Consider the following 14876-nt stretch of genomic DNA (forward strand, 5'->3'; position numbering starts at 1 on the left):
GGAGGAGGGCCAGGTTTAAATAGTGAACGCCCCGCCTCCCCTCACACAAATGCGGCACTCTTAATTGCCTACCACTTATATATAAAAAAGAAAAAAGCAGAGGGCGCAGCAGATGCAGAGAAAGCTGAGCCTCTAGGTGTAACAGCAACACCCCCGTTGCAACTAGAGGCTAATTTTATTATTTTTAAAACATAATTTTTCATGGAACCGACACAGAAGTCTTCAACTGCCAAGTGCACATGTAAGAGATCAGCCACTGTCATAGATACAAAACTGCTGACAGATGCCCTTTAAAGCAGCAGTAAAAAGGGCTAAAACACAAAATAACATTTACAAATCTTTACAATATAGTGCAAACAATATTACAGTGCATAAAACACTCCTCACTGGTCAAATGAAGAGAAATGTTCCAAACATAATGCTCTACATCTAAGGCAGATAGCAAATCTCACACAAAAACTGTACAAATCTCCACCTTCTTCAGCTGTCAACAACAGTAAGGCTCCATTCACACGTCCGCAAATGGGTCCGCATCCGTTCCACAATTTTGCGGAACGGGTGCGGACCCATTCATTTTCTATGGGGACGGAATGGATGCGGACAGCACACAGTGTGCTGTCAGCATCCGCATTTGCGGAGCGCGGCCCCGATCTTCAGGTCCGCAGCTCTGCAAAAGATAGAACATGTCCTATTCTTGTCCGCAGCTTGTGGACAAGAATAGGCATTTCTATAGGGGTGCCTGGCGGGTGTGTTGCGGATCCGCAATTTGCGGGTCCGCAACACACCACGGACATGTGAATGGAGCCTAACACCGCGCTCAGACGGCTGTGATATAGGCTGTGCATGGGAAAGATTCCTATGGACGGAATCCGATCTCTCTCTTGGCACTCTACAGTGGGTGTCTTTCCTGTACTTAGCTGTGTAGCAGTAGTATGAATTCAGCCGAAGTCCTTTAAACTGGCAAATTGTTAAAAAAAATTGATTCAGTCACTTTTTGGTGTGTTGCATTCTGAGAAAATTAGAAAACAACCATTATGGTCACCTGTATGGCTTCCAATGGAGTTTTTACTCAACTTTTGTTGCGCAATGAAGCAGTGGCGGCAGGGGAATACAGTACGGTATAGCTGGGCAGACTGGCTGACTATATGGTGACTCCTGACGCACCATTTATATGCCCGTTTTGATGGATCTTGATTGGCTTTTTTCCCCTCAAAATTAAAGTGTATTCAATATTAATGTTGTACGTCTGTATTTCCTCCTTCCTTGCCAACAGGCTCTCTGTAGATACCCGGAAACCCCCTTCAGAGTAATACAGTTGATCACAGACAAGTATTAGCTCTGATAAGTTAAAATTATATCTTTGCAAAGTCTCGCAAGACTTTGTGTGATAACTTTGCAAATTAGTTATTACTGTAAATAACCTTGATACCCAACTCGGTACCCCGCTCCGTACAGTATTACAACAAGGTTTTATGCGAATCGACTTTGGATGAAGCATCCGAAGTCGATTGGCTCATCCCTAGTGGTAATGCTAAGATTTAGGCATTGTCAGTTTTGTTTTTGAGCGTGTTGTTTTATCTGGAGAGAATATTAGAATCCATGAGTCAAGGACTTTAATATCTGCAGGTGTCCTTAATGCCCCTTCAGCACAGCTGATAAAATTATGACGTTGCTACTTTCATCAGTTACATCATTATCTGAAGACCCCCCAGCGCGGACAGACTGGCGGTGGTAATTATACTTACCTGATCCCTGTCGTGGGCTTTCAGCTCCATCACTACCCCTCCAGCTCTGCAGCTCCTGGGCCTTCCTGCATCAACATCTGATTTGACGCTGAGTCACGTGATGAGTCATCTCACTAGGTCACGTGACACATCACTGCTGTGGCCAGTGATTGGCTGCAGCAGTTATGTGACCAGGTATCAAATTGGATGTTGAAACAGGGAGTCTCAGGACTTGCAGAGTCGTTGGGGCAGTGATGGAGTCAGAAATCAGCGACGAGGATCAGGTAAGTATGATTACCACAGCAGGTCCAACCCTGCAGAAGAGATGAACATCCCCTTTAAGTCTTTTGTATAAATAAACAGTAACGCATCTGTCAGCAGGTAACACATGAGATTATCTGCTCATCTCCCCGCAATAATTAGTATGAATGAGAAAAGCAAACATTTCTCTACTGGCCATTAGTGCAATTCTGAAATATTCAAATAGTGCAAATGCTTCACTTCTTCGCATGAAGCGTATCAAGTTATTAGGAATAGCTCTTCTTTGGCTTTCTTTATTTCCCACCTGGAAGATAAAAAAATACAGTAAATGGTGAAAAATATCCTGTCCATTAAGTACCATGATGATCAACAACAACGCAGGATTCTGCATACACCTTGAAGGGGTTCTCCAGGATTAGAGAAAAAAAAGCTGCTACGTTTTTCCATGAGTCGTATAGCAGCTCCATTGAAGAGAATCAGGCTGAGCTGCGATACCACACACAGCCTGTGGACAAGTGTGGCGCTGTCTCTCAACAGATGTTTTTCTAATCCTGAACAACCCCATTCATATAATCTGCAGGTAGTTTTTGGTATTGTCTGTGGAGAGGTTATTTTAGCACATTATATACTGTAAGTAATGTCTAGCACACACACGTGTCTGCTGACCGGTATAAAGAATGAGTCTGCCCGTCCATTACTAGGAGTAAGGCTGATTATAACATATAAGGTAACTGTTGTTTATGCAAGTACTTAAAGGGGCTGTCCAGGAAAAGATATTAATGAGCTATCCTCAGGGTAGGTCATCATTATCACATAGATGGGGGTCCGACTCCCAGTACCCCCATCGATCAGCTGTTTCGGGATGCTGTGGCGCTCATCGGGGCTCGAGTGAGTGCTACGACCTCCAGGAAGCATACCAAGCACAGCTCCGTACATTGTATAGTGGCTGTGCTTGGTATTGCAGCCGATATGCAACTAGGCTGTGTGACTGATGTACGGTGACGTCACATGGCCTAGGAAGAGCGCCGGGCCTCTTCTTAACAGCTGGTGGGTGGGGGTCCTGGGTGTCTGACCCCCGCCGATCCGATAATGATGACCTATCCTAAGGATATATTTTCCCGGATAACCCCTTTAATGTATTTTGTTCATGTGGCTCCACAGGCAGTGATTTGCATGTAGTGTCCACCATATGTCCTAATGATGTTCAGAAACCAGAATCCACTTCTTCAGAGAGTGAGGTGACCAGATCACTGCACAGCTCACGCGTGTGCACATTTCTGTTTTTCACTGATGTACTGTGTGCATTTTCCGCGGACTGCACACGTATCCATTGATTTTAATGTGTTTGTTCACACATCAGTGGTTTTTCACTGACTGTGGGTGAGTGGAAAAATCATGGAGAAATACAGTAGTTTGGTCCGTAATGCAGATCACACTCGCCAATCAAAGTCTATTGGTCTGGACATAACATGGATGGCATCCATGTTCTGTCAGTGTTTCATGGACCATTGGTAGGACAGTACACTACAGTCTGGCAGAAACACGTCCAACCACCCGACAAGCCCACATCAACCTCACATCCTTCAGGGATCAGGTTTACATAAGCCTTGGTAGGAGAGTTAGGGCTCTTATGGAAACTCCAGGTACCCACAGGGAATTCTCAGGGGCAGTAATTGTCATCCCACCCTGACTCTACGTGTGATCTATTGAACCGGGTGAGACCGCAGAATTTTATATTTTTGAGATTGAGTGAATCAACCTTCGGATCATAGAACCAAAGTTTAGTTAAAATACTTTGATGTGGTCTCACTTCAGCAAATACTATTAATTATGTAGAGGATGTGAATACAAGGAAGTTACTAAGGTATTTTGATTGTCCATATTGCTTCCTTTGCTGGCTGGATTTATTGTGCGATCACATTATACACTGCTCGTTTCCATGGTTACGACCACCCTGCAATCCATCAGCGGTGGCCGTACTTGCACACAATAGGAAAAAGGGCCGGCCTATTCGGTAGCTGGGACCGTGGGAGCGCACATAGGCTGGTGCTTTTTCCTATAGTGTGCAAGCATGACCACCACTGATAGATTGTAGGGTGGTCATAACCATGGAAACGAGCAGAGTATAATGTGATGGAAAAATGAATCCAGCCAGCAAAGGAGGCAATATGGACAATCACAATATATTAGTAAGTGCCTTGTATTAACTTCCTCTACATAATAAATGCTATTTGCTGAAGTGAGACAACCCCTTTAAGGCTGCTTCCATACAGCAAAAAAATGTATTGGCTCACTGGAGCCAAAGTACATCTCGGCGGAAGTTGTGTGAGACTTTGGTGAATTCCTACTGTATTCACATCTGCGTATTTAAAAACTATTTAAAATAGGAATCTGAAGTGGGCCTTGGTACCGAGGGACCCGCCAGTACCAAAGCCCAGTTTGGATTCCTATTTTAAATTGTTTTTAAATACGCAGATGTGAATACAGTAGGAATTCACTGGAGTCTCGAGCGAAACAAACTTTGGCTCCACGGAACTAGTACATTTTATTATACGGAAACAGCATTAAAACGAGGTATTTTAACAAATTGACTTTGGATCTATGATCCGAAGGTCGATTCGCTCAAGCCTGGTGTTTATACTATCACTTTATTATATATTTATATACATTTTCCTTTGAGCTCTTTATGATATTATAAAAGTTATGTTTTACTAGAGGTGGGACCCGCACCTTTCTCTTGAACAGGGCCCCCAAAGTGAAAGAGAATGCCCTGCGCAGGCGCGGGGTGCTCTCAATTCACTTCCATGGGAGTTCAGGAAATAGCTGAGAGAGTGCGGCCACTGCTCCATTCACCTTTATGAGACTGCTAGGAATAACCGAGCTCAGCTATTTTCAGAACTCCCATAGAAATGAATGGAGGGTGGCCGCATAGGCGCAGCTCTTCTCCGTTCACTTTGGGGGTCCCGTTCTAGAGATAAGTGCAGGTCCTAGTAATGAGGTGAGACAACCACTTTCATTCTGTTTTCTGTCTCTGGGTATAAATTAGAATGCCTCTTTTCACTGACAGCAAGCAGACAGCTTGAAAATGGTGAGGAAATGAAAGAGCAATTATTAGAACATTTTATAACTTTTCATTATTTACATAAAAATGCTAACCACAATTTGCATCATGCAGCACAACCACGGTGAAGACTATGGAGACGCTGCAGGTGAACGCCACCTGTGCTTTTTTACATGAGGTCTTTAGCAGTTTGCAAAAAATATACCACGTTTTATAATGCGCAAGATATATTTAAAAACGTAATAACACACTCACCTCATCACCCAATAGAAAGACAGCTGATACGTGAATCTCGCTGCTGAAGACGCTGCAGAGCGGCATGAGGAATGGTCATATTATACATCCTGCAGAGATACAGAATCACATGGAGGACTTATCAGCACAGGCAGATCTCTGTTTAGAGGAGGCCCACTTTAAAGAGACCCAATGAAAAACCATACAAACTGCAGTCACTCACCATTTCACACTGGCGGCGTTCATAAAGGACTTCTCCATGAAAGTCACTCGCCTTGTGAAGGTCTTGCCTTTCCAGTGCTGCGGTTCCCTTCCCTGCCTGACCAGAATTGATGCCATGCTGTTCCCCTGCAGCCATTCACTGGCCTCTGCAGTCAGGTGTGCTACAACAGCCATTTTTGTACAAGTGACCGCTGAGGCCAGTCATCAGATCCAGTCGGGTGGGGCTGGCACAACTTTCATACGGTGAGTGACTCTTTATTTTTACACCCCACCTTGCCTCTGCTTCATTTTACTTTCTGGTCAGAGAAGCCCTTCAATACACCTAGTACTGTACCCCAATACTTTACATTACTCTGAAAACTGTTCGATAACCTTGAATACTAACTCACTAGACTGTACAAGAAACTAGATCTTTAGATCCTCATCACATCATGCCGGTTATGGGATCATGATAAAAATGGATTCACATACAGGGGCACATTTACTATAGTGTTTGCGCCTGTTTTCAGGCATTAAACTGCTGTTTTAGACAAGTCTAATTTTTTTTGTTGCATTTACAACTGAAATTGCGCCTGTTTTGGAGGCTTATGCGCCTCATTCTTTTGCAACATTTGTCACAAAGCAGTCTAATTTCTACTTCACTACAGGGCTGACGTACTTTTGTTCATCAGTTGAAGGCACTTTTCCTGCACATACTAATTCGACCAACCTGTCTAACTGAAAAAGAACCACCAGAGCAATATGCCCAGTCTAATTCATGAAGTGATGTGCGACTTCTAATAAATACTAGACAAAAGACCGACAAATCAAATATGGCTGTCTAATTTTACACCTAAAAACAGGCGAGCCTTATAAATGTGCTCCACGGTATTTAGGTCAGGTTTCTACTTCCGCGTGCAGATCCCAGCAGTGACAACCCCAGTCACTAGGTTGTGGGTCCCGAGTCTCCTGTGTCTTGTCACTAACAAATCCACAGTGAAAACCTTCAGCTGTCCTGGTATCTGCTATAGAGCTGTTTACAGGGGCAGAGAACATGTTCGTCAGCGCATCATACAAATACTGTACTAGTGAGGAGGAACAGAGGACTCCGGACCCCCTAACTAGTAATATAGGGTAGAACACCCAGCTTTTCCAAAGGCATACATGTGTCCTTCCTTACCTTTTTGGTTCAAGATATCCTGATGTGAGTGGGAAAAAAACAAAAAACTAAATTTACTCATAACACACACCAGAGTAAGGCCTCATTAACACAACAGTTTCTGTTTTGCAGTCCGCAGATTGCAGATCCGCAAAACATAGATACCGGCCGTGTGCGTTCCGCATTTTACAGAACGGATCTTCCAGCCCTCAATAGACAAGTCCTATCCTTGTCTGTGATACGGACAAGAATAGGATATGTTCTATATTTTTTTTTGCTGGGCCGCGGATTGGAGGTACAGATGTGGACAGGACACAGTGCTGTCCGCATCTTTTACTGCCCTATTTAAGTGAATGGGTCCACATCCGATCCGCAAAAATGCAGCTCGGTTGTGGACCCAAACCACGGTTGTGTCCATGAGGCCTAAGACCCCTTGCAGACGAGCGTGTGTGGATTAGGTCCGGATGCGTTGTGAATGCGTTCAGTGAAAAATGCGCGATTTCGCAAAGCCATTCAGTTTTGTCTGCAATCGCGTTCAGTTTTTATCGCACGGGTGAAAAGCGTTTTGCGCGCGCGGGATAAAAAACTGAAGGTATACAAACAACATCTCTTAACAACCATCCGTGAAAAATGCATAGCATCTACACTTGCTTGCGGATGCGATTTTCACGCAGCTCAATTCACTTCAATGGGGCCAGCGTTGCGTGAAAATCGAAGAATATAGAACATGCTGCGATTTTCACACAACGCACAAGTGATGTGTGAAAACCAACATTTATGTACACAGCCCCATTTAAATGAACGCGTCAGGATTCAGTGCGGGCGCAATGCGTTTGCATCACGCATTGCACCCGTGCGGAATACTCGCTCGTGTGAAAGGGGCCTAATGCAAAAGTTTTTATTTTTCAAAGCTGGTCATCTCGTGTCCCTCCTCTCGGGATATCTCAACACAAGAGGAAAGGTAAGGAAGGCCACAGCTGAATGTAAAAAAATAGGATTACCTGGGATGTCACACTGCTTTGCAAGAAACATTGGTAACTAAGGTGGATTTTCATGTGCTGAGGAGCAGCAGACTGTCGGAAGGAAGTGTTTCTTCCCGACAGTCGGCTGCTCATTAAGTGGAGGTGAAGCGCTGTATTTGCACGCAACGATCACCACCACAGCATGAGGACAAGGGATCGCTATTGCAATCGCTTGTCCTCATACAGCTGCATTGTTTCTGGGCAGCAGATCGCTGGTTAGACAGCACAATCTGCTGCCCAGAAACAATAGTTTAGTTGCCTGCACAAAAGACCATTTCACCCGATGATCTGCTGCACCTTTAAACGGGCAGATTGTTGGGAAAGAGTGTTCGGCCCGGAATCTGGCTGTCTAAATCCAAGACGTGACAAGCTGTGTCAAAGAACTTCACACCTTCCCATTGTATTGAAATTATGCAGACCTATTTTGTGCTAGAAAGGTTGTGTTGCATTCTGCATTTGTAACACTAGATGGCGCCATTTCCTTACAGCATAAACCATGCCCATACCTTAGACTTCTCATTTTAGGACACTTCTGAAGACTCGCTGCAAGTTGCTCTGCTCCAGTGCACGAGATCCTGTTCAGATCCAAACTTAACACAAAAAAAGAGAGTAAATTATACTGAAAAAGTACACATTAAAAAAGGAGAACATTTTAGAAAATCACATTGTGTTAATAAAGCACTGTAGTAATTTGATTACATTCACCTTGTTCTTGTCAAGCTGCCCTGTAATATTACATTGTAGTGCTATGGTTCTTGTAAGCTCCTAATTTCAGTTTTATCTATAATACTTTGTTTAAATATCTGTTTAATAACAGAATTTCACATTTGGTAAAAATCAGCAGCTTGATGCAATGATCTTAGATATCAGTGCAAGTCTTGGTAAATACATATGAGTTGCCCTCGGATGGTCACATACCTGTATACCTGTATCATATGAGCAACCAACGCACTGGGGCTACTGGGGGGGACTGTTATAAGGGCACTGTGTGCCTGGCCATAAACTGCCAAACCACTGCCTGTCAGACTTGTGTGGTTTATGGGAGATATCACTTTCTCCAGCTTCAGCCTTGGGAGCGGTATATTCTGATCGGGAAAGTGATGAAAACAAGAGCACAGACATGAAAATCATCCGTCCTCTCCAGCCACTTTGCACTGGTTTTCAGTAGTAAATGATGGCAATCAGTGGGGGTCCCGTGTTCAGATGTGAGGGGACTCACTTATCAGATCACTTTGGAAATGGTTTAGTGATGTGACCTGACATTTTACAAGCTCAGTATATGGGAGCAGCCGGCCACACTCAGAACATGCTGTGTTCTCGAAGAAGTCACTGTGCCCACATTTTGTGAATGGAGATGCAAGAACTTTCCACTACGTTTTATCACCTAACAAAACCTCTTTTTCTGACATTTTACAGAAGATACAGATCCCTATCATCGCACAAGTAGAGATTTAGCCTTTGAAACACTGACGCAGATCACAGGTCCTATGTTTCCAGTATATGTTGGGGGTTTTCAGTCTTTACATTTTCAATTTTCATTGAAGGGGTTTTCCAAAATCATTTTTTTTTATTTGATGGAAAGGAGGTGGCTCTGTAAAAATAATTTAAAAACCCTCACCCTTTAAATGTCCTGCTGGTCCCATATTGCCCTGATGCCCACTGGGTCTGCAGCTGTCATGTGCTGTTCATCATTCATGTGACTGCTGCAGCTACTTGAACAATGAATGCAGGCCTTTTAAAAGGGGAGTATGTGGCTTTTTTAAAATTACTTTTACATAGCCCTCTGCTTTATGCCAAATTAAAAAAAAAAATTGGAAAGCCCCTTAAAGGCTATGGAAACCTTTGTGCACTAAAAATCAATAACCCCATATCTTACCATAATGCAGCACATAATAAAATTGCACTTTACTGGTTTACTGGTATCAGCTTTGCTTCACATGCCCTCAGAAATGCTCTGATATGAGTTTTGCTCAGGGCTGTCATCTCCTGTGAGGCTCTGCACCAGCACAAGCTCTGCTGCCCCGCCCCCACATCCTGTTACACAGCACAGCTAGCAGCCACTTACATATAGGCTGCTGGAACTTGCAAGTAACTTGGTAGTAAGATTTCATTCCAATCCACAACATGGCGAGTCTTACAGTATGCTACAGCCTGTAATCAGCAGATCTATTTCTCACTTTCCATTCTAGATATTTCTGCTGATAAGAGTTCAGCGATCTACAGTCAGAACCATGGCGTTATAAGCAGGATATAGATCTCATTACTGACAGCTCTCACTACATGCATTCTCTTCTGAATACAGTATTGTGTGCAGTCCGCACAGTGAGCGGTCACTTTTCCCACACAGATTAGTACAGTGTGACGACACACAATGCTATGTAGACATAGAAGCAGTGATGGTCAGTTCACAGTGTTCTCCAGCGAACACATGCAGGCTGCCATCTTTAGTAAGGTAGACTCACCCGTCCGGCGATGCACAGGTAAGCCCTTACCTGTGCCGGGAGCCGGTCTGAAATCAAATGCGGTCACCGGGAGCAGGCAGTTCCGAGAACAGCCGCCGGGGGCATTCATCGGGCTGTTCTCGGAACTGCCTGCTCCCGGTGACCGCATTTGATTTCAGACCGGCTCCCGGCACAGGTAAGGGCTTACCTGTGCATCGCCGGACGGGTGAGTCTACCTTACTAAAGATGGCAGCCCGCATGTGTTCGCTGGCGAACACTGGGAACTGACCATCACTGCATAGAAGTACACAGTGGGGGAGATTTATCAAAACTGGAGTAAAGTAGAACTGGCTTAGTTGCCCATAGCAACCAATCAGATTCCTCCTTTCAATTCCCAATGAAGCTGTGAAAAATGAAAGGTGGAATCTAATTGGTTGCTATGGGCAACTAAGCCATTTCTACTTTACACCAGTTTTGATAAATGACAGATATATATATATATATATATATATAAAAAAAATGTCCACACTCTCAAACACTTATTCACTCCTCTGGTCGCAATGTTTTCAGTTCATTCACAGAGTCTTTTTTTCAAGCTATGAGCTAAAATGTTGCGACTAGTGATGAGTGAACTTGTGTTTCAAGTTCGGCGTACAAGGTTCAAGGTATCTAAGAATTCCGTTATGGATTCCACTACCACGGACCATAAGGGTCCATTCACACGTCCCCAACTGTTTTGCGGTTCGCATTTTGCGGACCGCACATGGCCGGCACTTTGATACAAAATGCCTATTCTTGTCCGTGGCTGCGGACAAGAATAGGACATGCTCTATTTTTTTGCAGGGCTGCAGAACGGAAGTGCTGTCCGCATCTTTTGAGGCCCCATTGAAAATTAATGGGTCCGCACCCCTTCCGCAAAATTGCAGAACGGATGCGGACCCATTATGCGGACGTGTGAATGGACTCTTAGTTATGGTCCGTGGTAGCAGAATCCATAACGGAATTCTTACAGAACCTGAACTTCCTACACCAAACTTGAAACACAAGTTCGCTCATCCCTAGTTGCGACTTACAGGGGTGAATAAAGTGTTTTTCCTTTCACTCATTTTTGCTGCCATTTTTTAAAATTCTTATACTGTCCTGGATTTGTTGCCGGATCCATTGACCTGCACCTCCATATTGATATTTGGCGTGATGTGCTGCCATTGTCATAAATATATATATACACTCACCTAAAGAATTATTAGGAACACCTGTTCTATTTCTCATTAATGCACTTATCTAGTCAACCAATCACATGGCAGTTGCTTCAATGCATTTAGGGGGGTGGTCCTGGTCAAGACAATCTCCTGAACTCCAAACTGAATGTCAGAATGGGAAAGAAAGGTGATTTAAGCAATTTTGAGCGTGGCATGGTTGTTGGTGCCAGACGGGCCAGACTGAGTATTTCACAATCTGCTCAGTTACTGGGATTTTCACGCACAACCATTTCTAGGGTTTACAAAGAATGGTGTGAAAAGGGAAAAACATCCAGTATGCGGCAGTCCTGTGGGCAAAAATGCCTTGTGGATGCTAGAGGTCAGAGGAGAATGGGCCGACTGATTCAAGCTGATAGAAGAGCAACGTTGACTGAAATAACCACTCGTTACAACCGAGGTATGCAGCAAAGCATTTGTGAAGCCACAACACGCACAACCTTGAGGCGGATGGGCTACAACAGCAGAAGACCCCACCGGGTACGACTCATCTCCACTACAAATAGGAAAAAGAGGCTACAATTTGCACGAGCTCACCAAAATTGGACTGTTGAAGACTGGAAAAATGTTGCCTGGTCTGATGAGTCTCGATTTCTGTTGAGACATTCAAATGGTAGAGTCCGAATTTGGTGTAAACAGAATGAGAACATGTATCCATCCTCTGATGGCTACTTCCAGCAGGATAATGCACCATGTCACAAAGCTCGAATCATTTCAAATTGGTTTCTTGAACATGACAATGAGTTCACTGTACTAAAATGGCCCCCACAGTCACCAGATCTCAACCCAATAGAGCATCTTTGGGATGTGGTGGAACGGGAGCTTCGTGCCCTGGATGTGCATCCCTCAAATCTCCATCAACTGCAAGATGCTATCCTATCAATATGGGCCAACATTTCTAAAGAATGCTATCAGCACCTTGTTGAATCAATGCCACGTAGAATTAAGGCAGTTCTGAAGGCAAAAGGGGGTCCAACACCGTATTAGTATGGTGTTCCTAATAATTATTTAGGTGAGTGTATATAAAGGGTTATTCCTGCAGTATATAAATCTTTTGCTAGAGGAAGTTGTGCATTGTGTGTGTGTGTGTATATACAGTCAGGTCCATAAATATTGGGACACCAACACAATTCTAACATTTTTGGCTCTATACACCACCACAATGGATTTAAAATAAAACAAACAAGATGCGCTTTAACTGCAGACTGTCAGCATTAATTTGAGGGTATTTACATCCAAATCAGGTGAACGGTGTAGGAATTGCAACAGTTTGCATGTTCCGTTTCTCCGTTCCGTTTTTCCGTATGGCATATACAGTATACAGTAATTACATAGATAAAATTGGGCTGGGCATAACATTTTCAATAGATGGTTCAGCAAAAAACGGAACGGAAACGGAAGACATACGGATGCATTTCCGTATGTGTTCGGTTTTTTTTTGCAGACCCATTGACTTGAATGGAGCCACTGAACGTGATTTGCGGGCAATAATAGGACATGTTCTATGTTAAAACGGAACGGAAATACGGAAACGGAATGCATACGGAGTACATTCCGTTTTTTTTTGCGGAACCATTGAAATGAATGGTTCCGTATACGGACCGTATACGGAACGCAAAAAACGGCCAGTAAACGGGAAAAAAAAACGGACGTGTGCAGGAGGCCTTACACTGACATGGAAAAGGATCTAGGAATTTTAATAAACAGCAAACTAAGCTGCAAAAACCAGTGTCAGGCAGCTGCTGCCAAGGCCAACAAGATAATGGGTTGCATCAGAAGGGGCATAGATGCCCGTGATAAGAACATAGTCCTACCACTTTACAAATCGCTAGTCAGACCACACATGGAGTACTGTGTACAGTTCTGGGCTCCTGTAAACAAGGCAGACATAGCAGAGCTGGAGAAGGTCCAGAGGAGGGCAACTACAGTACCCTGAAAGATTATCAAAATTAGGGTTATTCACTTTAGAAAAAAGACGACTGAGGGGAGATCTAATTACTATGTATAAATTGGCTTCTACCTCACAGTTTTTTTTTTTGCCTTCCTCTGGATCAACTTGCAGGATAACAGGCCGAACTGGATGGCAAAATTTATTTTTTCGGCCTTATGTACTATGTTACTATGTTACACAATAAAAGATTTTTTTGAAACAAATCATGTTTTTGTCTTTCCATTTTCTAAAAGACATATTTTTTAGGCGATTGTCTTATGTAGGGTCTCATTTTTTGCGGGATGAGATGACTGTTTGATTGGTACCATTTTGGGGCACATATGCATTTTTGATCGCTTGGTTTTACACTTTTTTTGACATAGTGATGCCTAATATGTGCATTTTTTTTTAATTTTTTTTATTTTACACAATAAAAGCATTTTTGAAAAAAAATAATCATGTTTTTGTGTTTCTATTTTCTGAAAGCCAGAAAAGGGGAAGGAGGAGGGGGGGGGGGTTGGCTACTTGCACAGCTCGGCGATCCTGTACTGGGAAGGAAGGGTTTTATGTGTCCAGCCTTAATGCGGGGGGGGGGGAGGAGGGGAGAAGGGGGTTGTCAGGAGGAATGCAGAACCACTGCGATGCCATCTGGGGGGCGGGGGTCACAGACAGCCATACTGAACAGGGGGGATGGGGTTGGAAGCATGTTCCCTACATTAACCTATTAACCATTGGGCCGCTGCCACAGCAGAGCAGCAGCCCGATGGTTAGCCCCTTTTATACTGAGGTCCCTATAGCATGGAAGGGGTTATGTCTGCAGACTTTACAAAGGTTTCCATATCCTTTAAAGATTTACTAATGCATGATCTGGCTAGCCTATGGCTCTGAAAAGCTGTCGCGCACTTTGTTTATTTCCTGCTTCTGTGACATCTCGTTCTCTGGTCACATGGTATTCGCCCATTTACCAAACCCAGAAGTACGGGATGTCACATACTGTACCACCTGCCATACTTCTTTACTCACATGTCACAGCCAGGGGAGATTTGTCTTCATCAACCCTCCCTCACCTCTCTACGTCTTCGGCCAGCACATTTACTATTGTTTCCGGGTGGCTGTCACATCTGTTTCCGACTGACAAATGCCTCTGCTGCTGATGGCTGTGACACTTGCATATGGTCTTCCTGTTCACTGCTGCTTTGCCATATACATAGAAGCAGTAGGAGAGAAAGGAGACGGCACGTGCGCACTCCAGACCTATCTGATATTGATGACCTATCCTGAAGATAGGTCCTCAATATAGGAGAGCCCAGAGAACCTCTTTAAGTGTATTATTATTAATATTGTATGCACTTATATAGCACTACTATATTCCACAGCACTTTACAGACATTAGCATCCAACTGTCCCCAATGGAGCTCACAATCTAAGTGTATACCTGCTGACGGCTGCCTGACACCAGCAGCAATTTGCAGGAGATTGCTTCAGACATCAGCTGCTCATTCTATAAGGCTACAGGCACACGAACGTTGTTTGTTTCCGTGTCCGTTCCATTCTTTTTGCGGATAGGATGCGGACCTATTCATTTCA

General features: G+C 43.8%; 1 protein-coding gene and 1 long non-coding RNA gene across 3 annotated transcripts in view; one reads left to right on the top strand and one right to left on the bottom strand.

Annotated features, from left to right (window-relative positions):
• The first annotated feature begins 812 nt into the window (after window positions 1-812).
• Window positions 813-14819, top strand: LOC121007702. Its single transcript, XR_005780458.1, has 3 exons — window positions 813-1240; window positions 7904-7911; window positions 14805-14819. It is a non-coding gene; the product is annotated as an uncharacterized LOC121007702 (long non-coding RNA).
• Window positions 2157-14876, bottom strand: part of CIITA (class II major histocompatibility complex transactivator) — a 122469-nt gene continuing 109749 nt past the window's right edge. For both annotated transcript variants that reach the window (XM_040439820.1, XM_040439821.1), the window contains exons 19-21: window positions 8169-8252; window positions 5302-5390; window positions 2157-2289 (exon numbers count right to left, since the gene is read on the bottom strand). In XM_040439820.1, coding sequence (XP_040295754.1) covers window positions 5306-5390; window positions 8169-8252 — 169 coding nt within the window. In that variant the 3' untranslated portion in view covers window positions 2157-2289; window positions 5302-5305. The remainder of the gene's footprint in view (window positions 2290-5301; window positions 5391-8168; window positions 8253-14876) is intronic.

Source organism: Bufo bufo, chromosome 7 (assembly GCF_905171765.1).
Source record: "Bufo bufo chromosome 7, aBufBuf1.1, whole genome shotgun sequence".
Taxonomy (NCBI): domain Eukaryota; kingdom Metazoa; phylum Chordata; class Amphibia; order Anura; family Bufonidae; genus Bufo; species Bufo bufo.